Source organism: Pongo pygmaeus, chromosome 19, assembly GCF_028885625.2.
Source record: "Pongo pygmaeus isolate AG05252 chromosome 19, NHGRI_mPonPyg2-v2.0_pri, whole genome shotgun sequence".
NCBI classification, from domain to species: Eukaryota; Metazoa; Chordata; class Mammalia; order Primates; family Hominidae; genus Pongo; species Pongo pygmaeus.
The window spans coordinates 22,522,834-22,550,065 of record NC_072392.2 but is presented as its reverse complement, the minus strand read 5'-3'; the positions used below and the strand labels follow the sequence as shown (position 1 = coordinate 22,550,065).

Genomic DNA, 27,232 nt, shown 5'->3' with positions numbered 1-27,232 from the left:
TTAGCCCTGTGGTCCTTTGGCCTCAGCCACAGGTGCTCAGAGTCCTCTCAGGGTGGACAAATGTTTCAGTGTTTTTGGCCTGACCTGACACTACCTGGGGACCCAGGCTGCCGGGCTGGTGAGCTATCTGCTTTCTCAGCCAAAGGGCTCTCAAACCAGCAGCATCAGCTTTTTCTTGCCTTTGTAGATCTGTTTGAGATTGTTGATGAACTGAGCAAATTGCAGGTAGCCATCCTGAGGCAGCAGGAAGGTCTCCCCAGCCTTGCTTCAAAACTCAACAAACTCTCCATACTGGCAAGGGCTGATGTGTGTTAGATGTAGTGTGTGGTGTTGATGTAAGCATTGATGGTGGCATCAGCAACTGGCACAATGGAGCTCTGTCAGTGGAGATGAGCTTTCCAGAGCTTTGGAGGTCTGGGGTGCCAGCCAGGCCAGGTGCAGTCACCGTGCAGCCTCGCACACAGGATGTCTGAAAGCACCATGGCAATGTGCACACTCTTCACCACCAGGGAGATGAGAACTGCCAGCTCATTCTTGCCCAGAGAGTGGCTGAGGGCACAAACCCAGAGCACATCATTGATGGCTGGGTGGATATCCTGGTTATGAGCCAGGTTAAGATGGCTCATGGCCAATGAGGCCAGCTTGAAGGCATGGAGCGCGTAGCCACGGAGCTCCACGGAGCTCCACGTAGCAGGCAATGGTGAACAGCTGTGAATGGGTCATGCCACCAGCAGCAGCCTCAGTGGCAATCTGGCAGACTGCCTCAAAGGCAGTGTGGTCTTTCTCACAGAGTGTAAGGGCTGACAGGGCACAGCTCTGTGGATGCTTCATAGCACACTGCAGGGCCAGTGTGAAAGCACAGCTAGCCAGTTCCTCCCACTGTGGATAGTCAAGACTGAGGCACAGGATAGTGGTGTGGGATACGGCTGTGGCAGCTACAATACTAGCAGCCTCAGTAGGGGTGAAGAATGTGTACCAGCTCTGCAAGATGCTCTCTGGGGCCCGCACACCTGTCATGCCAGTGCCTGAGCTCAGCCGTGGCCATCTGGGTCCTGATTCAGGTCGGCCCAGATTACTGTGTGGGGTTTGAACTTGGCCTGCAGAGATGAGTTCTCCCTCCTCCTCGGCAACCTTGAGATGATCTGAGGCAAACCAGGGCAAGGGAAGCATCCCAGATGGCCAGACCCTGTTTGGGGTCTCGTCCTATCCCTTCCTTCCTCAGGTCAGAGGGTTGAAGTTTTCTGCAGGTGCTCTTAGCCCCTCACAAGGATGGAGCAGTGGAGCCTGGGGTTTGCTTGCCTCGAGGCTAGGGTTGCAGATCTGCCAGGGGTTCTAGCTGAAGTGGAGCCTTTCAGGGTATAGTCTTGTGCTGGGTCTTTGGGCTTTAGAAAGGGTCTTGAGCCTCCAAGGTGTCTGGGGTTTCTCACAAGCATAGACAGGGATGGGGACAAAACCACCAGGCCCACTACCTCCCAAGGGCACACTTGAGCATTGGCAGCTGAAAATTCATTCTCTTAGACATATCTCTGATGAGAGGATCAAAATGCTGCTGACATCAGCATATGGTTGGTTAAAGCAGTGAGGACAGAAGTTGGGCTGCCTGAACAGAGGCCATCTTCTCCCACCAGCAGCCCCATCCTTTCTTAGACCATCAGGAATAGGAATATGAGAGCTCCAAGGATTTGTTGTCCTGTCTCAAGAGTAGGGTTTAGAAACTCCTTTCCCCTGGGGGTAGAGGGAGGTGGGTGATACCCACTTCTGTAGCACAGGTCACCAACCATCGTACCATCTCTCCGTGTCTGCAGTTAAGGGTTGATAAGGTCATCTCATCACCTGTAACCCAGGTTCCAGGGCCATGTTGAGCAGGGTGCTGTCAGTACTACTGTTAGTGGGAGTAGCAATCTTGAATGAATCTTGGGCCAGTTTGAAGATGGGGGAGAAGAACGAATGTGCTTCTGCATTGCTTCCAGAATTGTTCAGAGCCTCACAGTGTCTCCTTTGGCAGCAGTCAGCATGGTGGAGGCCAGTTCCCACCGCTGTGATTCCAAGTGTCCAAGCCTGAACCAGGGAGGATAATGGCTGGGCGCCAGAGACACCATATGGTGAGGGAGGGATGTGTTGCCTGCACAACCTGAGTTTTCTAAAACAAGTAACCTTATGACATGTAAGGCTAATTTACAGGCGGGGTCTGGATCGTGAGACAGCAGAGCTGAGAACAAATACTCGGCAGAGGTATGCATGGAAATGCTCTCTCGGTGGATGACTTCTCCCAGATCCCTGAAAGGGCCCCCTTCCAGCAGCAAGATGCACTATTTTTGGAGTGTTTGCACTAGGTCTTCATCCAGCTGCAGCTCTTGGAGTTGGCTGAGGAGCTGCTGCTCATTACGGCACACCTTGTCCTGTGCATAGGAGCCTTCAGGCATTACCCTCTGTGACCCAGGCCCATGGATGCAGCTTCCAGGGCCAATGACAAGTAGGACTCACTGCTGTTTGGGGAGCTTACAGCCACAGGTACATGTTGGTACACAGGGGGTCTGCTTTCATTCATATCTAGATAGCCGTCATGATTCAGGAGGCAGGCCTCAGTCAAAGTGAGAAAGAGGCAGCCGATGGGATCCAGGGGGTGGCCCACCCAGCCTTCCAGGTTTGTGATGGTTGTGGTTCCTCTCTGCAGCACTTCTTTCTTCTGATGCTTGTAGATTTTCAGGTGCCACCACTGCTGAACCTCAGAGTATTAATAATGGCCACTGTGAGTCTGAGGTCCTCTTTCGGAAAACCATGGGAATGTGGGGCATCAACCGGAGCACAGGCTGTGGCACATGCTCAAACCACAGAGGCTGGCCTTGGGAATTAAAAGAGTAGTCTTGGCCGGGCTTGGCGGCTCATGCCTGTAATCCCAGCCCTTTGGGAGGCCCAGGTGAGCGGATCATGAGGTCAGGAGGTTGGGACCACCCTGGCCAACATAGTGAAATCCCTTCTCTACTAAAAATACAAAAAACTTAGCCGGGAGTGGTGGCGGGCCCCTGTAGTCCCAGGTACTCGGGAGGCTGAGGCAAGAGAATGGCATGAACCCGGGAGGCGGAGCTTGCAGTGAGCCGAGATCGCGCCACTGCACGCTAGCCTGGGCGGCAGAGCGAGACTCCATCTCCAAAAAAAAAACAAAAAACAAAAAACAGCTGGGTATGGCGGCTTGTGCCTGTAATCCCAGCTACTCGGGAGACTGAGGCAGGAGAATATCTTGAACCCGGGAGGCGGAGGTTGCAGTGAGTCCAGATCGCGCCACTGCACTCCAGCCTGGCAACAGAGCTACTAGACTCTGTCTCAAAAAAAAACAAAAAACAAAAAACAAAAAATATTGCACAGATCCCTGAAAATACGATTATATACATTTTCTTTTTTTGTTTTGTTTTGGCTTGGTTTTTTGAGACGAAGTTTTGCTCTTGCGCGCAGCCTGAAGCAATCGTGCGTTCTCGGCTCACTGCAACATCCGCCTCCCGGGTTCAAGCGATTCTCCCGCCTCATCCTCCCGAGTAGCTGGGATTACAGGTGCCCACCACCATGCCCGGCTAACTTTTTTGTATTTTTAGTAGAGACGGGATTTCATTATGTTAGCCAGGCTGGTCTCCAACTCCTGACCTCAAGTGATCCGCCCAGCTCGGCCTCCCAAAGTGCTGGGATTACAAGCATGAGCCACCGTGCCCAGCCTGATTATATACATTTTCAATAAACATATATGAAAATGGTCCCAGGCCTTTTAATAATTAGAACATTTTCAATAAACATATATGAAAATGGTCTCAGGCCTTTTAATAATTAGAAGACCAAAATAAATAAAAATGTAATAACATTACCCACTAACCAGCATATATAAAAGAAAGACTGACAAAATCAGGTGTTGGAAAGGACATCTAATTAGAATGCTCTTAAACTTGTGGTTGAGTTGTATATTAGTCAAAAAAATCTTTGGAATTAAAAAAATTAATTGATAAATAGTGTGTATTTGTGGTGTGCCACTATATATATATATATACATATATATACATATATATACACATATACAGACACACATTGTAGAATAGTTAAATCTGTGTATATTTATATATAGCCACAGACATACATTCTAGAATGGCCAAATCAAGCTACCTAGCATATCAGTTACCTTAGATACTTTTTTTTTTTTTTTTGAGATGGAGTCTCCCTCTGTCACTCAGGCTAGAGTGCAGTGGTGTGATCTCAGCTGACTGCAAACTCCACCTCTGGGGCTCAAGCAATTCTCCTGCCTCAGCCTCCTGAGTAGCTGGGATTACAGGCGCCCGCCTCCACGCCCAGCTAATTTTTGTATTTTTAGTAGAGACAGTGTTTCACCATTTTGGCCAGGCTGGTCTCAAACTCCCGATCTCGTGATCCACCCGCCTCAGCCTCCCAAAGTGCTAGGATTACAGGCGTGAGCCACCGTGCCTGGCCAATACTTATTTTTTGTGTGTGTGTGTGTGTTGAGAACATTTAAAATCTGCTGTCTTAACAACTTCAAATATTACCACATTGTTATTAACTATAGTCAACATATTGTACAATAGAGCTCTTGAGCTTTTTCCTCCTAGCTGACATTTTTAGTGAGATGCACTGCAGTTGAACATATGCAGTTACTATGACCAAGCTATTTTATTTGTAGGGCTGTACTTAACTAAAATATACATGTGTACCAAAAGAAATTAATGAGAATGTTCATGGTGGCTTTTTTGCTAATAGCCCCAAACTGGAAACAAACCAATGTCCATCAACAGTAGAATTGATAGATGTGCCATATTCACGCAGAGCACCACCGAGCAGGGAAAAGAAATGAACTGCTTCATGAAACCGCATGAAGGAGTGTCACAAATGTAATGCTGGGCCAAAGAAGCCACACACAAAACCATTCCTACTGAATGGCCCTCCATGCATCCATTTATGAAACAGGCAACACTAATTGGGGCTGCTAAAAACCAGGTGACTCTTTGCTTTGGCAAGACAGATGGGCAGTGGTTAGGGAGCAGACCTTCAGGAGAGGGATTTCCAGACTGTTATTTTTATTTCATTTTCTTGGACTGTGTGGTAGCTCCAAGCATGTGTTCTCTTTGTGATAAATCAGAATAGTAGAATAACAGGATTCCTGTGTATATTATACTTTAATAAATGTATTCGAATTCATTTTTGCCATTAGGACAAATAATATAAATCATAATAAATCTTTGCAATTTTAATATTATTTCTACTTGATGAAAAATAAGTCATCCGAAGGATTCCAAACTTGGGTATTTCAATATAGAACTTATGCTTGCAAATATATATTTCTAGAGATCCACAACTGTCTGATTAATGCCATTTGAGTGTAAAAAAGCAAAGTTATGTTTACAATTTGCTGTCTCTCTTTTACTTGAAGTTAAGCTAATTATCCACATCCATCAATGAAACTGCATTCACAGAAGAATCCAATCCATGGCATAAATGATAGGAACTTCAGAAAAGTCATTTCTCCTTCATTATTTATGTAAAAACATTAAATTTCTTAGAAACACAGGCCAGCAAACTCTCAGTTTAGTGTTGCTTTCATTGCTTTCTGTAGTCTTGTTACCAGAGAAGATTTTTATGTTCCAGAATTGCACAGAGGGAAGAACTATTATGTTTACCACTGTGGCCATCAAGACAAGGCACATGATTCCTAGGATCCCAGCAATGACCCTCCCTGGAGGTGATGGGAATTAAGGGACCTGCTATGGAAATTGTGGGGCCTGAGTAAACAGTCTTTACAAAGCTTTCTCTGTGTCTGGTACTCGAAGTCCACAGGCAGTAAACAAGGGAAGATTACAGAACAGGCAGGGAGGGATTCCATGAGCAAGAGCTGGAACCCCATAAAAATAAAGTGAAACCCATGTTCATGAAGCTAAACAGGCCAGTAACCCAGCAGTTAGAGAAACCTAAGGAAAAGTCCAGGGAAAGGCAAAGCAATTGCAGGCTCAGAAGCTGTTTCATGCCAATGAGGTAAGTCAGCAGATCAGCAGCAAGTGTGTGTGTGTGTGTGTGTGCTCACGTGCTTACACACTGGCTACAAAATTCAATTCATTTTATTCCAGTGTTTGAGTGTGCGCGTGTGTGTGTGTGCACTCCTGTTGACCCAGTTTCTGCACTATGTCCGGGTCCATGACCCTGGATGACCCCGGGTGTGCCCTCGATGACGTCTGCAGGGATGGACCACTGCCCCTGCCATTGGGTACTGCTCTGTGTGACGCCATCCTCGGAGCCCTCAGGGTGATGGAACCCAATAGGCTTCCTCAGGCTTTCCTCTCAGATGGACAGGAATTAGATGATGCTCTATTGTCATTTTGTTTCATTTCTTTCCATGGATTCTGTCACTGTCTTCCTCTCCGCATCAACTCTGCAAGAAGAGGATTCCTGATGGGGGAAGGGTAGCTGGTGAGAAATGAGGTACCAGGAAATTAGCAAAGGGTCTTCTGGCCATCTGGGGATAGTCCTCATGTGGTCCCCCGGCCAGTTGAGGGTTCTGGGCCAGTCACCCTGCAGCCTCAGTGCTGCGTCTGTGGATCCAGCCTCCACAGGAAGAACCCTGGGAGACCCAGCAAAACAGGGTGCCTGGTCTGACAAACGTCCCTCTGTGCCTCTGGCTTTGTGGCTCAGGAATAGGCCCAGACATCATGTCCAGGCAGTGCCAGGCCACCTCACTGCGCCCTTTGAGGTAAGCCCAGAGGGCTTTTGGGGGCAAGCATGAAGCTGGATACCCAGAGCCTGAGGCCGACTGTCCATCCCTGTGTCCTGGAGTGGGGGTCTTGACCCGAGAAGACCCCCAGGGGATGGCTTGTAGGTGCTGATGCAAGGAGGGGAGGGTCTGTGGACTGAGGGGGGTCATTGGCAGGAAACACTGAGCACCGTGGCTCAGGGTTCTGCTCAGTAGGGGCCTGGTCAGTGGGAACCTGGTCAGTGAAGGCCTGGTCAGTAGGAGCCTGGTCAGTGGGGGTCTGGCTAGCAAAGTCCTGGCCAGGTGACCACTAGGTGACCTCGGGCACGGTTTGTCATTGGAATCTCCTTGCTGCCATCTGTAGTGGGAATGAGTCATGGCACTCTGGAGGACTAATGGGAGGAGGAGGTGAGCAGGTGTGTGAAATCCAGCCCTGCCTCACAGACCTAGCACTTTACAGCCTAGCTGAGACCCCTGCTAGGGAGGGGACCTGCCCTTTGCCCTTTGCCCCCAACCCTCAACCCTCTGCCCCCCATCCCCCATCTGCAATGCCAGGACTGCCCTGGATGGGGAGGTGTGAGGTTAGGGAGCACCCATGGATGTTCCAATGATGGCCTTGGGTCCCGAGGGGGAGACAGTGACAAGGGTGAGCCAGTTTCCTGGGTGCACATGTGAGTAGGGCAGTCAGGCCCAGCCAGAGCAGTGACACACGTATGTACACATGTTCACCCACATACACGTGGATGCTCACATGCACAAACACTGCACACACGCACGTTGACACTTCAGAGGGTGGAGGTTGCTGACTCTGGGCCCTGCTGACCCAGGCAGAGGCCCATTGTGATAGGTGTCATGACCCCACAGTGTCACTGGTGCTGAGCAGTCGCCCACCTGCCCGCCTGCCCTTTCTATGTCTAGAGCTCTTGGAGACAAGACATAGAGGTGTCTGGTTCTGAGAAGAGGAAGTTTGCTAAGTGAGAGACACAGCTGACTCAGCCACCTCAGTTGAGTGTGACCTCTTTGTTCCCTCCTTGCTGACCTGGGGACAGTCACTACCTGGTGGGCAGTGCTGGGGCCTCTGGGCAGGTGCCAAAGAGGGTCATCCCTGAGCACTCACCGGGTGCCTGTTCTGCACTGACCTGGTGGACTCTGTGGGGTGGGTGCTGTCCCCGAATGCACCCATTCCACAGGTGAGGTGTCTAGGGTCAGAGAGGCGGTGACTGGCCAAGGGACCCAGACGTGACCCTGGGTTGTGCTCTCAGCCCTGCCCTGTGTAAGCCCTGACTTCTGTGGCCTCCCTGCCCTGGATTCCAAATCTGCCCGGAGTTTTCCGGCCCCAGATGGTGCAGAGTCTGGCCCTGGAAGAGCTGCTGGGATGGAACTCCTATGGGTGGGGTGGAGGGAGGTGGTGCTCGGTCCAAGTCTGTACCTTAAGCTGGGTCCCCGCAGGAGGAGGTCTCACCAACTCAGACTTCACGTGTGGACACTGATGGTCTCCGTGGGACCCACTGGCCACATGGGGTCCCTTGTCTGGGAGTAGGGAGCCCTCTGCCTGTGGGCAGTTGTGGTAGGGGACCTTGAACACTGCTGCTCTGGGGCCTGGGCAGTGGGGACCTGGGCAGTGGGGACCTTGGCAGGAAGGCCTGGTCACTGGGGGACTGGTCAGCAAGGACATGGTCAGTGGGGAATTGGTCATCAGGGGCCTGGTCAGCAGAGGTTTGGCCACTGGGGCTTAGTCAGTGAAAACCTGCTCAGTGGGGACATGGTCAGTTGGAGCCTGGTCATCAGGGGCCTGATCAGCGAGGACCTAGTCAGAAGGCCTGGTCACTGGGAAAACGGTCAGTGAAAGCCTGGCCAGCAGGGGTCTGGTTAGTGGGGGCCTGGCCAGATGGTTGCTAGGTGACCTCAGGCACGGGGTTTGTCCTTAAAGCCTTGCCTCCATCCGTAGCAGAAATGAGTCATGGCACCCCAGAAGGCTACTGGGAGGAGCAGGTGAGAAAGTGTGTAGAATCCGACCCTGCCACTCGCACCTAGCATTTTACAGTCTAGCTGAGTTCCCCCTAATGAGGGGCCCTGCCCTGTGCCCTCTACCCCCTAACCCCCATCTGCATCTTCAGGACTGCCCCAGGTGGGTAAGTCTGAGGTTGGTGAGGACCCATGGATGCTCTGATGCTGGCCACAGGCCTCAAGGGAAGATGACACTGATGAGGACTTGATGAGTACTTGGGTTCACACATAAGTGGGACAGCCGGCCCTGCCCAGAGAAGCTACTTGTGTACACACATGTTCACCCACATAAACGTGCATACTCACCTGCACAAACACATTTTGACACCTTGGGGACTGGAGGACACTGACTCTGGGCCCTCTTGACCTGGGAAATGGGTCCATTGTGATGGGTGGCATGACCCCACAATGTCACTGGTGCTGAGTGACCGCCCACCTGCCCACCCACCCACCTCTGTGTTGTGCAGCACTTGGACACAAGACACACACAGGTGTCTGGTTCTGTGCATAAATGACTTTTCTAAGTGAGAGGCACAGCAGCCTCAGCAGACTCAGGTGAGTGACCTCTGGGCAGATGCCGAAGAGGGTCATCCCTGAGCACTCACTGGTTGCATGTTCTGCACTGACTGGGTGGGCCATCCTCTCCTTTGTCCTCACAGTGACTCTGTGGGGGTGGGTGCTGTCCCCAAATGTACCCATTCCACAGGTGAGATGTGTAGATTCAGAGAGGCAGTGACTGGCCCAGAGACCCAGATGTGACCTGGGCCACGCTCTCAGCCCTAACCTTTGCCATGCTGGACTTGAGCTCTGACCTCTGTGGCCTCCCTACTCGAGATTCCAAACCCTCCTGGAGTTCTGGACTTCAGGGAGGCAGGGTCTGGTCCTGGAAGAGCCACTGGGACAGAGCCCCTGTGGGTGGGGTGGAGGGTGCGATTCTTGGTCCAAGTCTGTGCCCTAAGCTGGGTCCCCACAGGAGGAGGTCTCACCAACTCAGACTTCAGGTGCGGTCACTGATGGTTGCTGTGGGACCCACTGGACACACGGGGTCCTTCATCTAGGAGTGGGGTGGGGAGCCCTCTGCCCTTGGGCAGTTGTGGAAAATGGAGGAGCCCTGGAGGGCTGCCTGGAGGGTGACGATCATCCTTCCTGGTCAAAGGGGCTTGGGGACTGGAACCCTCTCACAGCATCCTATTCTCTCTGTCTGATCCTCTAGAGGCCTTACCCTCTCTTTGCCCCGAGTATTCCTGGGGGGACAGTCTCCCCGGGCGTTCTCTAGGACTAAGGCCCCAGAGTTCTCTTGTTCTTTCTTAGTGACCCAGGAAAACAAAGCCCCCTCCTGTATTGACAGCTGGGAATTGTGGTGTCCGCCATCCTTGACCTGAGACGGGGTCTCCACAAGCACAGAGGCTGCTCTGGAGTCGATAGATCATCTTTTCCCCAAACCAAACTGCTTGGCTGGCTTTGTTCCTGAAGCAGCTTCACTGGCCAGAGTGAGTGAGAATTGGGGTACAATGGAGCAGTCACCAGATGTCTTGCTTCCTACAGAAAACTGAGTATCTTCCTGGTATCTGAACAATCCTATAGAGACATCCAGTCCCTGACCCCACCTTCCTCCAGGTGTCCATAACAGCCCATCATCTTCAGCAAGTGGACACCATTTGTCCTGCAGGGGCAGGTGTGTGTCCGCCTTGGGGTGTTCGGGGACAATGGGCCTCTCTGTCCAGGTCCCCGTGTGCTCAAGTCCTCAGGAAGGAGCCCACCACTGGTTGGAGGCAAGGACTCCAGAGATCCAGCCAGGGGTGGGGCCACTGAGTCTGGCCCCTTGTCATCTGGGAGGGGTAGTGGAATGGGGCTCACCAGACTGTAGTGTGTCTGGGAGTGCAGTGGTTGTGGTTCGGCTGTTCTCTGGAGCTCTCGGGTGCAGCAGAGCCTTTGGATGACTTTGTCTTGCAGGGTGAAGATGGATCAGGACCCAGATACCCTGCCTGCCCAGGGGCAAGGCAACATCATCATTACTAAGTATGAGCAGGTACAGGTTGGGCTGCTCCCTCGAGGGAGGCAGGGCCTCGCCTCTCCCGCTGCGCCCTGGTCAGAGGGTCCTGGGCTCTGTAAGATCATAGGGTGCGGAGGGGCTGCCAACATCCCTGGGGACCCCACACCTCTCACACTGCACCCCCTAACCCCTATCCTGGCCTTCTCTGAGTTTCAGGGACACCAAGCTGGGGCAGCAGTGGACATCAGGCATGAGCAGGTGGACATCGAGAAATACACCAATCACCTCGGGATTATGCAATGAGTCCTCTGTCCCCCTGACCCCAGCCACCAATCTCACCTCAGGGATGGGTTTTGTTTCTAGAAAGGCCTCTCTGAAGCAGGACATGTCTCCCTGTTGGGGGCCAACCTCCTCTCCAGGGTCAGAACTCCTCCCAGGCTGTCCTGCAGGTGCAGCCTGTGGTCAGGGTTAGGGCACAGCCTCATGACACATTTAGGGAGCTTGGGATAGTGGGTAGGGACAGAGAGGGGACTAGGACAGGCCCTTGGGCTCTCAGCACTGTGGTCTCCAAGTAAGCAGGAGAGAAGGGGGCAGCCTGAGGGTCTGGCCCTGTCCCCTTGGGGCCTGCCTTGGTGAGATTTGAGGGTTGTGGCCACAGGGCAAGGGTGCACCTGGCCTGGCCTCTGGGCAGTTGTATAGCAGATCTCTGAGGGCTCAGGGGGCTCAGCCAAGAGGAAGGGGCATGGGGACAGTGAGGGCCTTGGCCCTGGCCCTGGTAGGTTGTGGAAGAAGAAGGGCAGGGCCCTGGCCTGTCCCCCTGAGGCCAGGGGGACAACAGAGCATGTAGCTGAAGGTCCCAGGAGTGGTGCAGGGAAGGGACTTGGGCCTGGTAAGGGGAGCCCAGCTTGGAGCTGGCCCCTTGGGACACACATGATGGAGAGAGGAAGGAGCCTGGGGGAGGAGGGCGGGCTGAGCCACTTCTGGGATGCACCTGAACCAAGCCAGCCCAGGGAGGAGTTGACAGCCTGAAGAGGACAACACACGGGGTGGGGCAAGGAACAATGGTTCACCTGGGACCCCTCAGTGGGGGGACTCGGTCAGTCCCCAAGGCTCTGCATGGCCCTCCAGAGACTCTGCCTCCCACTGGCTAAGTCAGCACCTCACAGGGTGGATGCAGGGGCCGAGCTGGGGCAGGCAGGACAGTAGGGGGAGGACAGCCAGGCATCCCATGTCCTGGTTTTTGCAGTGGCTGGGAGGAGGCTGAGGGCTGAAGGCCAATGACCCTGAGAGCCAGCTGAGGCTGGAGGCAGGGTGGTGGGGCCAGCCCCACTGCCTGCAGGGCCTTTGGTCACCCTTGTTGTCCTGGATGTCTCTGCAGCAGTGCTGGGTGGCCCAGTGAGATAGTGACCAAGGCATGGGTGTGGACGGATCTGGGAGGTCTCACTCAGAGGTTCTAATAGGACAAGGGTCACAGAAGGGCCAGGGTGGCTGGACAGAGGGTCACATCTCTGGGTCGGGCAGGATGGGGGAAGATAGGGAACAGGCAGGGTCAGCGGCCGGGATGCAGGGAGAGGCAGGTTCATGCTGGGAGGTCAGACCCTGCAAGGCCTATGGGGAGTGTCTGATGGGATGGGCTCCAGGTGCAACCTCAGGGCACCGGGCAGCACTCAGGCCAGGCTCCCTGGTCTCTGGTGGGTGATGTGGTCACTCCTGAGGCACTGCTGTAAGTCAGGGCTTGGCCACCCACCCTGGGCGGCACCCATCCCGTCTCAGAACTGGACTTTCTCAGCATCCGCAGAGGGTGTTGCCTCCAGCCCAGGAGGAGCAGCCCCATTGTGCAGTCTGAGGTGCCCCATGGGCCCCATGTGGACCCCCGTCAGGCAAGCCTCGAGCTCCCTCTTCTCCAGGGTCCTGGTGCCTCACAGGTGTCAGCACCTCAGGGAGGCCCTTGCCTTGCTTCTCTGTGCCTTGTCCCGGGCTGAGACTTAGGGTGGATGGGTTAGGCTGGTCCTTCCCTGGGGCCCTCTCAGGAAGGGGGATGGCTCCTGGCCCAGGCAAGTCCTCAGCTCTGCCTGGGTTGGCTCTCAGTGAGATGGAACTGCCCCCCATCAGTGCCCTGGAGGTGGAGGTAAGAGCCTGTGCCTACTGCGTGGGAGACCCCTCCAGGGACCGGGAATCAGGGGTGGTCGGTGAAGCAGAGGGGGTGGCCCGTGGGCCTGAGCGGGGGTGAGTTGGCCACGGCTGTCACTGGGAGGGGCGGCCTTTCCTGCTAGACTGTTCCCATGAGGGCTTGACCAAAACCCAAACCAAGAATTGCAGTTCCCACTCAGAATCCACTTCCTGATCCACCAAGTCCCCAGCTGAAGGCTGGGACCTGACCAAAACTCGGTGCATCTGTGCCCTGAGGATGGTGTGTCCTGGCATCACCAGTCCAGACCACCAGCTCCAGTTCTTTCAGAGGGTCTCAGCCTCCAGGGTCTGCCCTTTTCTTGCTCCTTCAGATTGGGTCCCTTCAGGGCCCCAAAGCCCAGGACCCAACATCCACGGGCCACTGTCAGAGGCCTGGCAGCTCTGCTAACTCCATTATGGCTCATTTGACAGCAAAGACATAAGGAAAGTAAACGTAACAACAAGTGGCTACAGATGCTTGTATACTAGACAAAATATAAGAGCAGCAAGAAGGTAACATGGGGAGGGAGTGGCCCCTGTGACTGCTCTCTGCAGAGCCAGGAGACAGGTGCCCATGGCTGTGACCTGGCACTGTCTGCCTCTCAGTGGGTGGGTGGCATCCTGTCCTCACCATAGGACAGCAGGCCTGTTTGCCAGCTTTCTTCCTCAGGTACCCCGTGTCCTGTCTCAGTGGAGTGTTCTTCTGCCTGTAGCTGTTTCAAAGAGTGTACAAAGGCATTCCCCTGGTGGCACGGGGCCAGGTGTGGTCACTCCTGCTAGACATGGACAAAGTCAAGTCCCAGAACCCAGGGAAATATAAAGTAAGGCCCTCCCACACTCAGCCAGGGCAGGACAAACAAGCAAGGAAGTATCAGGAGCCCAGGACTCCAGCTGGAGGGAACGTCGAGCCCGGGTTGGGGGTGGAGGCTGTGGTCAAACACGCATCCTGGGCACAGATGGTGACTCAGGCCCCGCAGGTGCGCTGGGCTCTGCTGAACCTCCCTGGCTTCAGAAACAAGGCAAAAAGGAGCTTTCTGCAGAAGGAAACCTTCCTCCCTTCCTTCCAGAAGTGCTGAATGTGGGATGACTGCCGTTTGGGGCAAGGAGCCTTTTTTCTGTTCTGAGGCTGCTTCCTCCTCTTGGCCCTGCCCTACAGGTCATGAAGGAGAAGGGCAAGAGGTCCTCCAGGATCACCTACTGCATCCATCTAGATGTCAGCCACACCCTGCTGAACCACGTGATGTTCAAAGGTTCAGAGTCAAGTAAGGCCTATGGGGGCTGCAGGGGTCCCAGGGAAGATGGGAGCAATCCAGAGGAATGAGGGTGTCCCCAGGGCAGAGACCTGGGTCACCCAGGAGGGGTGACAGAGCCACCAAGGGCTCTCCTGGCCCAGGGAGCAGCCGGCACCATGAACTGTGTGCCTCCCCGGCTCTAAGCCATGGGCCGGGCTGGGACGGGTAGGGCCAGAACCCAGGTGACTCCCAAGGAGACAGAAGGCAGGAAAAAAAAATCATGCAGATAGTGAAAAGTGCTCTCCTAGGGACCCATGGGAAGGTGGCAGGATGGTGGGGCTCAGGAGCCTTCCCTGGTAACACTGACAGCCCAAAATACCAGGGAGGATGCGGGGCCCCGGAAACTGTCATCCATGGCTGATGGGAACGCGACAAGGCACAGCCACTTTGTAAGTCAGATGGGCCGTGGCTCACAAAGCTCGGTGGCCTCATACCACACGTCCCCAAAGTGTCACAGATATTGACCACACTGATTAGAAAACTGACATACAAGTAAAATCCGCATGCCACGTTCACTGCTTGGTTGATTGTCACTCACACCTGGAGGCTACCGAGATAATCTTCAACAGGGTTATTGGGGAGGAAGGGGGGTCCACTCTTCAGACAGAGACGACTCAGTGAGAAAAAGGAATGAACCCCCAATGCCCGCAGGAACATGGGTGGATCTTAGATGCGTATTGCTGAGGGAACAAAGCCAGACTCAATAGGCTACCACCGTGGGATTGCAATTCATCGGCCATTCTGGAAAAGGGCAAACCATAGAGACACAGAACAGTCAGGACGGCCAGGCACTGACGGAGCCAGGAGATGTTGGCTGCAAAGGGGACATGCTGCGGACTTGGAGGATGAAGGAGTTTCTCTGGGAGGGGCTGCAGTGGTGGATGGGAAGCTCTGCACATTGGTTCAGAACTGTGGAACTGTATGTCCCAAAGACTGGACTTCCGTGTGTCCAAACCGAGAAAAAAGGGAAGAAGAAATCAACCAGAGTGAAAATGATCACTGATCCAAATGTACACTTGTGATATTTGCATTGCAAGGGATGTGGATTTTACTGAAAAAACACCTAAAAACTCAGGTGTCCTGAAGAGCTCACTGCTTATTTGGGGGATCATCTGAATCCAGAATTGTGTTTGTTGTCCAGGTCTGTAGACAAAATGAAACTGACAGCATCTGCACAAAACAAACAAAACCCTCTTTTCCCTCTTTTCTAGGCAGCAGGAATTATGTGACATCCTCATGACCTATTCTGCATATAACCCTGTGAGTATTCCCGGGCAGCGATATTCCTGGGCCACGTGCCCATATTCACAGGCATGGGTGTCTCTCGGGGGTGTTGGAACTTCTTGAAAATTCAGTGTTCATGACCCACCAGGACATAGTAGGCAGGACTCAAGCTCACTGCTGGCATGGACACCCAAACAAGGGGGCGGCTCAAGGGGTCAAACTGAAACGGAAAAGGGTTGAAGTCCAGACTCCTGGTGTCACCTAGACCCAAACACCACATCTCAGATGAAGAAATGACCTTCCCCTCCTGGTGTTGCCCCAAAGCCTAGGAGCTTGGCAGGGTCCCATGCAGGATGGTCCTCGTAGGAGACAGGTTTGACAAGTTGCTGAGGTGCCTGATGGGCCAGGCTCTTGTCATGAAATGAGTTTGCATCCTGGGGGAGTCTCTTCTTCACTGGAAACTTGGCAGTGATCCAATTTCCCCTTTGCCCAAACTGCATAGGAGCATAGCAGATAGGGAGGGGGTCACCCAGGTGGCTGCTCCTGCTTGGCCCCCACTTTTCAGACCATTCCAGGTGGGGAGAGCCAATGAGCTGACTGCATGAGCTGTCCACATGGAGGACCCAGCCACCCCCTGTGTCCGACAGGCAGCCCTTGGGCTGTTGCAGGACCCCTTGTGTGGTGGTCAGCGCCTGGCTGCCTGCCCTCGTAGCAGGTGCAGTTCACAGGCTGCCCAGGCTTCATGTCATTTTCTGAAACTGTTTCCTTCCCACCTTAAAAATGGAGCAAACAACCCCTCATGGGAACCAGTGTCCTCTACTCCTGTGCTTTCTGGGGCATCTTGCCCAAGCTCCCCGGGAGCCTGACCCTCAGAACCCGGGTTTGCTGCAGGGCCCACACCCAGCACCAAGCCCAGGCCTGGCACAGTGGCCTCCTCAGCCTGGCCCAGGGGAGGGAGCATGAACAATCCCTGACTGTGCCCTTTCGGGCCATGTGAGCTTGGACACTCGCTGCAGGAGTCCCTCCATGCTCCTTGTCAACTGAGTTGTCCGTGACCTGCTCAGTCCTCATGCCCAGTGCCGGGGGAGGAGTGCAGAGGCTGCATCTCAAATCCCCTGGGGCCTGAAGCAGGTGTCCCCAAGGACCTCTGCCATCTCTGGTGACATAAGTCCTCCCAGGTGGCCTCAGCCCTCCCAGGTGACATCCTTCCACGGTGACTCTGGCTCTTGCAGGAGGTGGGCTACCACAGGGACCTGAGCCGCATCACTGCCATCCTCCTCCTGTATCTGCCAGAGGAAGATGCTTTCTGGCCGCTGACCCAGCTGCTGGCTGGTGAGAGGCACTCCCTGCAGGGTAGGTGGACAGCTGCCCCTGGGGCCTTACACAGCCATGCCAAGGGATGGCCACCCTGACCGGTGATCCCGACTTCCAGGCAAGGCGCCTTCCTTCTATCCCAGCTTGTTTGGAGGCTCCAGGATGTCCCTGCTGAGGGTCCCACAGCAGCCTGCATCTGGACAGGGACCCCCTCACCTCAAGTCAGACGCCTTTCATCCCTAACATCAGAGGGCATGGATACCTCCCCCTGGCTGTCCTCTGTCACCCAAAGCCAGCCCTGACTTTGTGCAGGTGCCACTCACCTCCCTGAGTGTCCTTCTGCTTCCCAGCTGGCTGTGCTCCCAGCCACCTTCCCTCCCTACAGATGGGCCCAACAAAGCCAAGATGGCAGTGTCTGTCCATCCCACATCCCCCAGCCTGACCCCACATCTAAGAGACAGCCACATGGCCCCCAGCTCCCACCCTGTTCTCCCCACTGGCACCTGCCTCATGGTGTCAAAGGCAGGCTGCCCTCCTGGCACCTGGACCCAGGATGCCCCTGGGCAGTGCCTCCAGTCAGGGCCCTACTCCCCAGGGCTGAGGCTGCATGCTGGGGTCACCAGATGAGAGGGAAGGAGGTCTCGAGGTCCAGGGTTCCCCGCCCTGCCCAGCTCTTCCAGCTGATGCCTCCACATCTTGGGAGTGGGGTCTGATGGGGTGATGGGTCGGGGGTTTCTCAGTATTCTACAGTCCAAATACTGCCCGGCTCGAGAGGCTCCTATCACACCAGAAGCAGGTGTTGCACAAGTCCTTCCCGAAGATCATAAGACACCTGGTGAGTGGGTGACACCCTCGCTCCTCCCCAGAGGCCCTGGGCCCCATAGGCCAGGTGGGCTCTAGTCCCTCATAGTGCCGGCAAGAGGCTGAGTCCCAGCCACGGCCTGACCTGGGATGGGGATTCCCCATGGGTTAGGTGTTGGGTTTCCTTTTCCTGCCCTGGCAGAGGCAGAGGTGCTGGGACCAGGGCTGAGCTGCAGCTGAGCAAGGCTAAAGGATATGTGTCCACTGGGGGTCCGTGCATGGGGCAGGTGTTGGAGCCCTGGCCACCTCCCTGGGTTCTGCTCCTTGAGGAAGGGTCTACAGAGGGGCCTGGAAGTGGGAAGTTTTCATGGCAGCCCAGGGGACCCTAAGCACCTCTGCTACTCCCTTCAGGTCAAGGAAGCGCTGTGCATTGAGGGTTACACGCTGATGAGGCTCCTCCGGTGTTTCCTTGATGGGGTAAGGAGGCACAGGGAGACCCCAGCCCAGGGACCCTCCAGCCCCGCAGTGCTCAGCTCCCTCAGCTCAGGAGTCCAGCTCCTCCAGGAGGATCTGGCTCACCCCCAGCCCACAGGAGGCACAGGCAGGTCCCTGCAGGGCTCACAAGCCAGGCTCTGCCCAAGAGGGGCATCCCACAGCAGAGGCCAGGGCTCAGGCCCAGCCTCGTGGGCAGACTGGGGCAGGACCCGACTTCAGAGGGCCCAGGGAAACCCAAAGTCCTCAGGAAGTCCCTCCTTCCAGAAGCCACAGCGCTGCTGAGATGAGCCCCCCATAAGGAGCTACAGGACCTTGTCTGAGTCAGTCTTACGGGGGGTCTCATCCCATGGAGAGGGGTCCCCAGCACTCCAGGTGACTGAAACCCCAGTGGGCCCTGCTCAGGCCACTGGCCCCAGCTTGGAAAGGCCAAGTTCTCTCACACTTGCTGTCCCCACAGAAATCCTTTGGGCTCACCCTGCGACTGTGGGATGTGCTCATCTTGGAGGGCGCGTGGGTACTGATGGCCACGGCGCATGCATCATTCAAAATACACAGGAGTAAGTCCTGTGTGCCCGAGGGTGCCTGGGGGAACACGTGGGACAGACCCTGGCTGGCCTGAGGGAAGTGTCCTTACACTGCCTGCTCCATCTGGTTAGGGGTGTCTGGCCTGGTGGGCTGGGCAAGGCATGATGACACTGAGTCCACCCCCACATGACCCAGATGAAAGTCAGGAGTGGCCGGGCCCAGTGGCTCATGCCTGTAATCCCAGCACTTTGGGAGGCTGAGGCGGGTGAATCAAGAGGTCAGGAGATCCTGACCATCCTGGCTAACACGGTGAAACCCCGTCTCTACTAAAAATACAAAAAATTAGCCAGACGTGGTGGCGGGCGCCTGTAGTCCCAGCTACTCGGGAGGCTGAGGCAGGAGAATTGCTTGAATCCGGGAGGCAGAGCTTGCAGTGAGCCGAGATCGTGCCACTGCACTCCAGCCTGGGTGACAGAGTAAGACTCTGTCTCAAAAAAAAAAAAAAAAGTTAGGAGTGTGGTGAGCACTTCCCTGCCTGGCCTTCCTGAGCTGTGGCCTCCTGTTCACAGCTGGACCCCGGGGTGGCCTAAAAGGACCAGGCACCACCCAGTGGGAGGTGGGCCTGGTGGAAATAGGGTGCAGGCATGACCCCTCCCAGGGAACCCTCCTGGCCTGATGCCTGCCCTCTCCCTAGAGCACTTCATGAAGCTTTCCTGGAGCACCATCTGGGAGTTTCAGGAGTGGCTCTCTTAGAGCTGGGCCCTGGAGGACAACGCAGTCCTAAGGAACCTTCAAGCCTCTATGAAGGAACTCACAAGGAAACACTGGGACCTGCCACCCCCAGGTGGGCTCCAGCACCAAGTCCCCTCCTGAGTCACCCTCTGGGGCAGTCAATGGTAGGGAGTGCCCTGGCCCCACCCATCCTCCTACCTGGCCTTCCTCCTGCACCTCTTCTTCCTCCTCTTCCTCCTCTACTCTAAGGAAGTCAGATGGGTCTGCCGCTCCTCAGAGCAGGCGCTGAACACGTGTGTGTGTGTGCTGGATGTGCTGTGTGGACAGGCAGGGGCCATGGGCAGGAGCCCCCAACACCCCTCCCCCACTTTCCACATTGTCGTTCTCTCCTCCTCGAAGGGCCCTGAGGGACACTGGAGCAGTCAGACCCAGCTGTGGAAGCCCCCACCCCCACCTCCAAGCAGCAGGGACTCCTCATTCTTGAGTGCCCCTCCAAGGGTGTCAAAACAACAAGCCAGAGGGACAAGAGAATCAGTGCCCCTGACCCAGAGTGGATTTGAGCAGAGGGCATTGGGGGCAGCCCTGACCCAGAGCCAGAATCAAGAGTTCAGCAGGGTGTGGGATAGCTGCAGCCCTGGCATGGGGTGGATGGCCTGGAGGGCAGAGGGGAACGTGTGCCCATTCATTTCTCACCCCCTGTGGAGACAGGCCCCCATGTGAGATGGCAAGGGGGCTGGGTGACAGTGCAGGTTCCTCCCACCTGAGTCCTGAATCTGGGCTGCCAAGCAGCCCTGAGGTGAGGGTGTGAGGCAGGAAGCCCTGAGCCACCCTGAACCCTGGGGGCATTTCAGGAGCGACCTGAGGTTCCCTGAAAGCTCCCTGACCCCAGACTGCACACAGACCTCACCCTGGGATCAGCAGCCTGCAGGGGCATCCTCAGTGTCAGGCCAGGGGGCCGCACAGGGACTCAGAGGACTCCAGAGACCCAGGTTTGTGGGGCATAGCCCTCAAGAGACCAGATGGGCTTGGAGAAGATGCTGACCATGTCTGCTTCTTTTTTTCAGCCGAGCTGGAGCAATGGTCCTCGAGGGAGTCCCCTGGCATTGGGACCCTCTGTGAGGGGGACAGACTGGCCATCCCCACCCCACCAGCTCAACTCCAGGAGCTCATGCCATCAGCCCCCCTGGGACAAAAGTCGTGTCCTCCCCAAGCCTGGCCTGACGGGGCTGTCCCCAAGGCCCAGGCTGAGGCCCATTAGCACGAAGGGGCTTCCCCAGACCCCAGGTAGAAGATTGCTCTCTGAGGGGCCCAGAGGCTCTAGATGAGGGCAGCCAGTCCCCCGGTGAGGTCAGGCTTTGTATTACACAGAAACACTTGTCCAGGACCTCTACACCACAGCTCCACACAGATCCGCATGTTGGGGTCCATGTTTCCTGTGCTGTCATTTAGAACACGGCTCTTGGGACCCTGTGGGGGCTTCTCAAGAACCTAGGGCAGTGAGGGGCCCAGAGTCTAGAGATGATGGCAGCCTGTCCCCCGGTGAGGTCAGGCTTTGTATTACAAGGAAACACTTGTCCGGGAACTCTATGACACAGCTCCACACAGATCTGCATATCGGGGGTCCAGGGGCTTCTCAAGAACCTAGCAAAGTAGGATGCTCTCTAGGGGGCCCAGAGGTTCAAGATGAGGGCAGCCTGTCCCCCAGTGAGGTTAGGCTTTGTATTACATGGAAACACTTGTCCGGGAACTCTATGCCACAGCTCCACACAAACCTGCATGTCGGGCGTCCATGTTTCTTTTGCTGCCATTTTGAACATGGCTCCTGGAACTCTGTCACTTCTTCATCTTCTGTGGACACCAGCCCTGGAACAACAAGACGCACCTTGCCCAGTGAGCCCACTGGGACCCCGACACCAGGCCCTGCCTGGGTTTATGACAGGGAGGAGGCACTTCGAGAGACACCCCAGCAACAAGGTGTCCCCTGCCTGCAACTCCCCTTGGTAGAAGAACATGGCATGGAAGGAGCCCAGGTGGCACCTACCCAGCTGCCTCACAGCCCCAGATGGCTGCTGGCTGTTTTTGACTGACATTTTATTTTTATTTTATATTTTTGGCTTCTGGGCCTTGGGAAATACTCAATGGGGGACTTGGTCCCAGCAAGGCCTCTGGAGGGAAGGCTGAGCATGGGGTTCCTGCAGCCCCAGACAGCCAACAGCATGCCCTGGGGCCCCTGACCCCACCTGTGGGTCAGAGCCCCTCCCCCAGGGCCCGAGTCCCAAGCCCAGAGGGACCTGGCTTCATCCCGAGTACTAGGAGGAGAGGGGCACCACAGGCCCCCAGGTGACCACACAGAAGACCAGGGCACAGTGAGCCTCGGGTGCTGTGAGAATTCACATCAGACAACCTGGGCAAGCTGGGCCAGAGATGCTGAGCCTGTACAGTGATGATATAGGCAGCTGGCACAAGGAGTCAATAGCTGTGAACACTGCTGCCTCTTCCCAACTCCATCACTGCAGTGCAGGCAGTCTGCACCCTGGAGCCTGGCCCAAAGGCCCCCCAAATGCCCCTGTCTGCTATGCCAACACACCACCTGGAGGCTTTGAGGCCCTGCCTACCACACCACCCGCCTCCTGAAAGCCTCGTCCTGCAGCTTAGCCGCTGCTGCAGACACAGCAGGCACCACTGCCAAGCGCCTTCCAGTTGGGATTCCCAGAAGGTGGAGGTGCCTCAGCAGCTCAGACTGTGAAGGTGGTTTCATCAACATTTCCATTGTTCCTGCCAAAGAGAATCCCTGCAGAGGATGCTCTTGATCAAGGGTGGGCAGAATGGCATGCCAGGTTGATGGAGTCAGCTCCTTTCCCTGGCCACCATGTTAGGTTGGGGACAAAGTGGCCATCAGACAGGCATGGGACAGAAGAGGCTCAGCATGCTGCATGTGCCCTGACCAAGGCTGACCAGGCTGACACCACTGCCGGGCATCCCACCTGCTGATGAGAGACTTGGTGTCGATCCCTGGGCTGGCACTATTTCCCAGGAGAACCAGCTGACTGCCTGTGGGCAGGCTGCCCACACTGTAGAGGGGGCTGAGATGGGCCTTCACTGCAGGGAGCCCCTACCTGGATATAGACTTGCCCGTCCTTCCTGTCACCATCAAGGCAGCCCACATGGCATTGCTTTTGACCAGGTCACTTCATTCACAGCAAGGGACATGCAGCTGTGGCCCCTGATCAGGGAACTAACTGTTCTCACTATGTCAGCCACCACCTGGAAGCAGCTGGGCTTACTTACGATCGCTTAGTTGGGATTGTAACTGACGTTGCTGAAGTGATGGTTTGTCTTACAAGATAAATGTTATACTTTCTACTGGAAACCAGTATATGGTGCTGCCTCCCTGACAGCCAGAAGGTGTAGTTCTGAGTGAAGGTGTGAAAATGGACAATGCTCAGTATTGCACCGAATGTCTAAGTCACAAAGTTTTCCTCTGCCTGTCCTGGAGAAATGGAGCTTTGCTGGTTGGAAGGTCTTAGGACCCAGCAAGAGTGAAGCTTCCCCCAGGGGAACACAACAATGTTTCTATTTAATATGAAGAGACAGGACTAAATCTGAAACCCCAGGGCATTCTCTGGTGTTCTTGGTGTTTCCATGGAAAGAAAGTCAAATAGGCTGGGCCCGGTAGCTTACGCCTGTAATCCCAGCACTTTGGGAGGCCAAGGTGGGTGGATCACAAGGTCAGGAGATCCAGACCATCCTGGCTAACACGGTGAAACCCCATCTCTTCTAAAAATACAAAAAATTAGCCGAGTGTGGTGGTGGGTGCCTGTAGTCCCAGCTCTCGAGAGGCTGAGGCAGGAGAATGTCGTGAACCCAGGAGGTGGGGCTTGCAGTGAGCTGAGATCACACCACTGCACTCCAGCCTGGGTGACAGAGGGAGGCTCTGTCAAATTAAAGTCAAACAACAAAGGTTTGCCACAGAGGCATCTGAAAAAGGAAGGGGCAGAACTTCAGAACTCAGAGGCTTCAAAATCGAAGATGAGGCCAAGCAGGAGACTCCTGGCCCACTGAGGGCAGGGGAAGTATGTGGGGGCTGCTAGGAGAAGACATCATAGAGGTCCACCCCCACCTTGTGGTATGTCACAGAACCGTGCACTTGAATAGCAGTGCACATCTTCTCTCCACTGATTATGGTATCTCTTTCCATTTGTGACTCTCCAATCTCTCAGGGAGCTTGCTACAAAATGCACATTGCTGTACCATAGCCTGGGGCTTGCAATCCAAGGCTGGCAAGGATTCCTGCATGTCAAGGGCCTCAGGTGACTTTCATGCACACCCATCGGAAGGCTGTTCTGAATCCTGGATGTCACCTTCCTGCCCAAAAAAGGAGGAATGAGGGTCAACCAGCAGCAGACCAGTCACAAAAAGGGATGAAATTTGAGTGCGTGGCCTTCCTGACACCCAGACAAGACTTTAGGCACAAAGCCAGGCTACAGCTCTGGCCACTGACTCAGACCAGGGATGCCCCCAAGCAGGCTGGTGTGCCCTGGCTGCTCTTCTCCCTCCTGCCACCCTCTCTTTGGCTGCTTGTGTGAGGAAGGGAGAACCTGCCAGTTTTCAGAAGAAAATGTAGCTTTATTATGACATAGGAAAGACTCAAGTTATTAGGGGAGGAGGAGTCCTGAAACAGCTCCTGAAAATGAGAGGGAAAAGGAAGGTGTAAATATGTTGTAATAAAATCTCCAACCACAGCACAGTCATGGGAATGTTTTTGTTACAATTTTTGTTTTCAAAGTTATAGTAAAAAAAAAAGTCTCCTGAATTGTCAAAAGAACAGCAGTTGGACACAAGGAAAAGCATACACACCAAGCCAAAACAAATCACACTTGGGTCTATATGTTGCAGTGGTGCTGGTGCAGGAGGGAACATCTAGGGAGGTTCTAGTGCCTGCCAGGGAGCCCAGGTCCACAGAGGGCCCCGGGGCTGGAGGGAGGTTACGTACCACTCAGCTCAAAGAGCTCCCTTCAGGCATCTGAAGAGGGAAAGCCCATGTGTCTTCTTGTGAAGCACTGAATGGGCAGCCAGCATCTCAGAAATGCAGGTGATTTTTCATACACTGGTGTGAATTAGTCTGGGGTCACCCAGGGGATGGTCACCTCAGTGGTCAGACACACTTTGAAACAATCAACACCTACAAAGGAGGGTACTAGGAAATAGGAAAAATGGTTTCCTGAATTTCATAGCAGATTGGGAGCTAAAGGAAGAGATTCCCAAGCCCATCATGGAAATATTTTGTTCTAACAAAGTGAATTCACAAGAGCACATCAAACACAAAACCTAATGCAAGGGGCAATGCCCAGGGCCACTGCCTGCCTCCGGTGAGAAGTTCTTTAGCAGCAGTCACAGGGCAATGCTTAGGCGATGCCACAGTGAATAAGGAGGATTAACTTGGATCCAAAAGTGTAGAATAATGCTCACCAAGAAAGAACGTGGCTCCATCTCTCTTCTCAGTTCTAATGTTCTCAGAGCAGCAGCCACCCTTGAACACAAGGGGAGACAGGAAAGGGCCCAGGGGCATGGGGATTTATTTCTGGGTTCTCTATTTTTTCCATTGGTCTATGTGTGTTTTTATGCCAGTCCATTGCTGTTTTGATTACTATAGTTCTGTAGTATAACTTGAAGTCAGGTAATGCGATGCCTCCAATTTTGTTCTTTTTGGTTACGGTAGCTTTGGCTATTCTGGGTCTTTTGTGGTTCAATTTGGATTATTTTTTCTACTTCTGTGAAGAATGTCATTGGTATTTTGATAGGGATTGCATTGAATCTGTAGATTGCTTTGGATAGTATAGACATTTTAACAATATTGATTCTTCCGATCTGTGAACATGGAATATATGTCAATTGTGTGTGTTCTCTTCAATTTCCTGCATCAGTGCTTTATAGTTTTCTTTGTAGAGATCTTTCACTTCTTTGGTTAAGTTTACTCCTAAGTGTTTTGTTTTATTTGTATCTATCGTTAATGGGATTTCTTTCTTAATTTCTTTTTTAGATTGTTCACTGTTGACATAGAGAAATACTACTGATTTTTGTATGTTAATTCTGTATCCTGTAACTTAACTAAATTTGTTTAACTATTCTAATAATTTTCTGGTGGAGTCTTTAGGTTTCTCCAAATAGAAGATTGTATCATCTGTAAACAAAGAGAATTTGAGGTTTTCCTTTCCAAGTTGGATGCAGGGCTGTTATTTTATTTCAGGCCATTTTCCAAGCTCAATGCTTTTTGTCAGAATTCAGTTCCTGTAGTCACAGGACTGAAGATTCTGGTTTCTTTTTGCCTGTCAATGGAGAGTTGTTCTCAACTCCTAGAGGCTGCCCACCATTCTATGGCATGCAGCCTTCCCTACAGCATGTTAATTGTTTACCATGGAAGAAAAATCTTAAAAGAAATCTTCATATCACCTACCATACACTTCCCTCTAAATTTCAAATGTTCATATTCTCCCTAAAGGCAAAATACATTTACTCCCTCCCAAAGATTTCATCTCATCATCAGCTCCAATCCCCTGAGCAGCTGAGTGACCTCAGGCAATTGCTCGGCCTCTCTGTGTCTTCTCATCCTCCTTTGGTAGGAGGCTACCTAGGCCCAGTGAAGGTAGAGGGCCTAGAACTGCACCTCACACAGCACGACACATGCCAGGATCTCAGGAGCCCAAGAGGAAGTCCTGTCACACCCCGTTTCACAGAGGAGGATGCGGACATCACAGTGACTAAGACAACTGCTTGATGCCACAGGGCATGAGGGGGCAGATGGGGCCTGGGGGACCCCGATCCCACATGCACAGGACCCCTGTCCAGAGCACTCCTGTGGGTAGATCAAGGCAGCGCTGCCTCCAGGACCACCTCCCTCTTGCCCTGCACCAGCCAGGCATCCCCTGGGCAGGGACCACAGCACAAAGGTCCCCACCCTGGGCCAGGCCTTCCGGGTCCTCTCCAGAAGGTGTCTTGGCACCACCCTGTGGCATCAGTGCTCAGCACCTCAAGGCCCATGGGGGTGAACCAGGGCCCTGCTGGCTGCGGGCAGTGCTGGTCCAGGCCCAGCAGCATCCTGCAGGCAGGAAGTGACCAGAGGACAAAGAGACCTACTGGGAGCACCCACTGGGAGCCTGATGAGCACCCCCAGCCAACCTGGGAGACCTGGCCACAGACACCCCCATCTTCCCACCCTTTGCCCCTGGCCCTGCTGTGCCAGCGTGAGGCCAGGGGTGGGGGCAGTCAGGCCGCACTTTCCCCAGGCTGCTGTCTGCAGCTGGATGCTTCCCAGAATACTGGGAAGCAAACACCAGGAAATAGCTTGTCCCTTGGCACCGAGGCGGCTGTGGCCTCCTGTGGAACAGAGCACTCACTGGCACTCACACGTCCATTCCTTCTCTGCTCGGCTATCATTCCTCAGCCACTGCTAAGTGCTGGGTTGAGGGCTTGGTGCTGGGTGTGGGCCCTGCAGCAAACCCAGGTTCTGAGGGTCAGGCTCCCAGGGAGCTTGGGCAAGATGCCCCAGAAAGCACAAGAGTAGAGGACACTGGTTCCTATGAGGGGTTGTTTGCTCCATTTTTAAGGTGGGAAGGAAACAGTTTCAGAAAATGACATGAAACCTGGGCAACATGGCGAGACCCCATCTCTACCAAAAATTAAAAAATTAGTCAGGCAAGGTGGCATGGGCCTGTGGTCCCAGCTACCGAGGAGGCTGGTGGTTGGAGGGGATCGCTTGAACCCAGAAGGTCCAGGCCACAGTGTGTTATAATTGCACCACTTCATTCCAGCCTGGGCAGCAGAGCAAGATCCTGTCTCATTTAAGGGGGAGAAAATGAAGTGCTCCAAAGTCACACCACAGTGCCCACTGTGCCTTGCCAGTGCCCCACCCACCTGCAGCATGGCACAGTGGGCTTCACAAGTCCCCAGGGC

The 27,232-nt window shown here is 54.2% G+C and overlaps 1 protein-coding gene and 1 pseudogene across 1 annotated transcript; one reads left to right on the top strand and one right to left on the bottom strand.

The window, feature by feature from the left end:
* Positions 1 to 150: 150 nt before the first annotated feature.
* LOC129017537 (zinc finger SWIM domain-containing protein 5-like) lies at positions 151 to 8,405 on the bottom strand (annotated as a pseudogene).
* A 5,035-nt stretch (positions 8,406 to 13,440) lies between these two features.
* On the top strand, positions 13,441 to 24,022 carry LOC129017534 (TBC1 domain family member 3K-like). The gene is made up of 8 exons (XM_063657154.1): positions 13,441 to 14,161; positions 15,403 to 15,451; positions 16,648 to 16,768; positions 17,470 to 17,564; positions 17,942 to 18,007; positions 18,483 to 18,582; positions 19,245 to 19,394; positions 20,347 to 24,022. The coding sequence occupies exons 1-7, from the start codon at positions 13,983 to 13,985 to the stop codon at positions 19,301 to 19,303; spliced, it is 669 nt and encodes a 222-aa protein (XP_063513224.1). The 5' UTR covers positions 13,441 to 13,982; the 3' UTR covers positions 19,304 to 19,394; positions 20,347 to 24,022.
* The last annotated feature ends 3,210 nt before the right edge of the window (positions 24,023 to 27,232 follow it).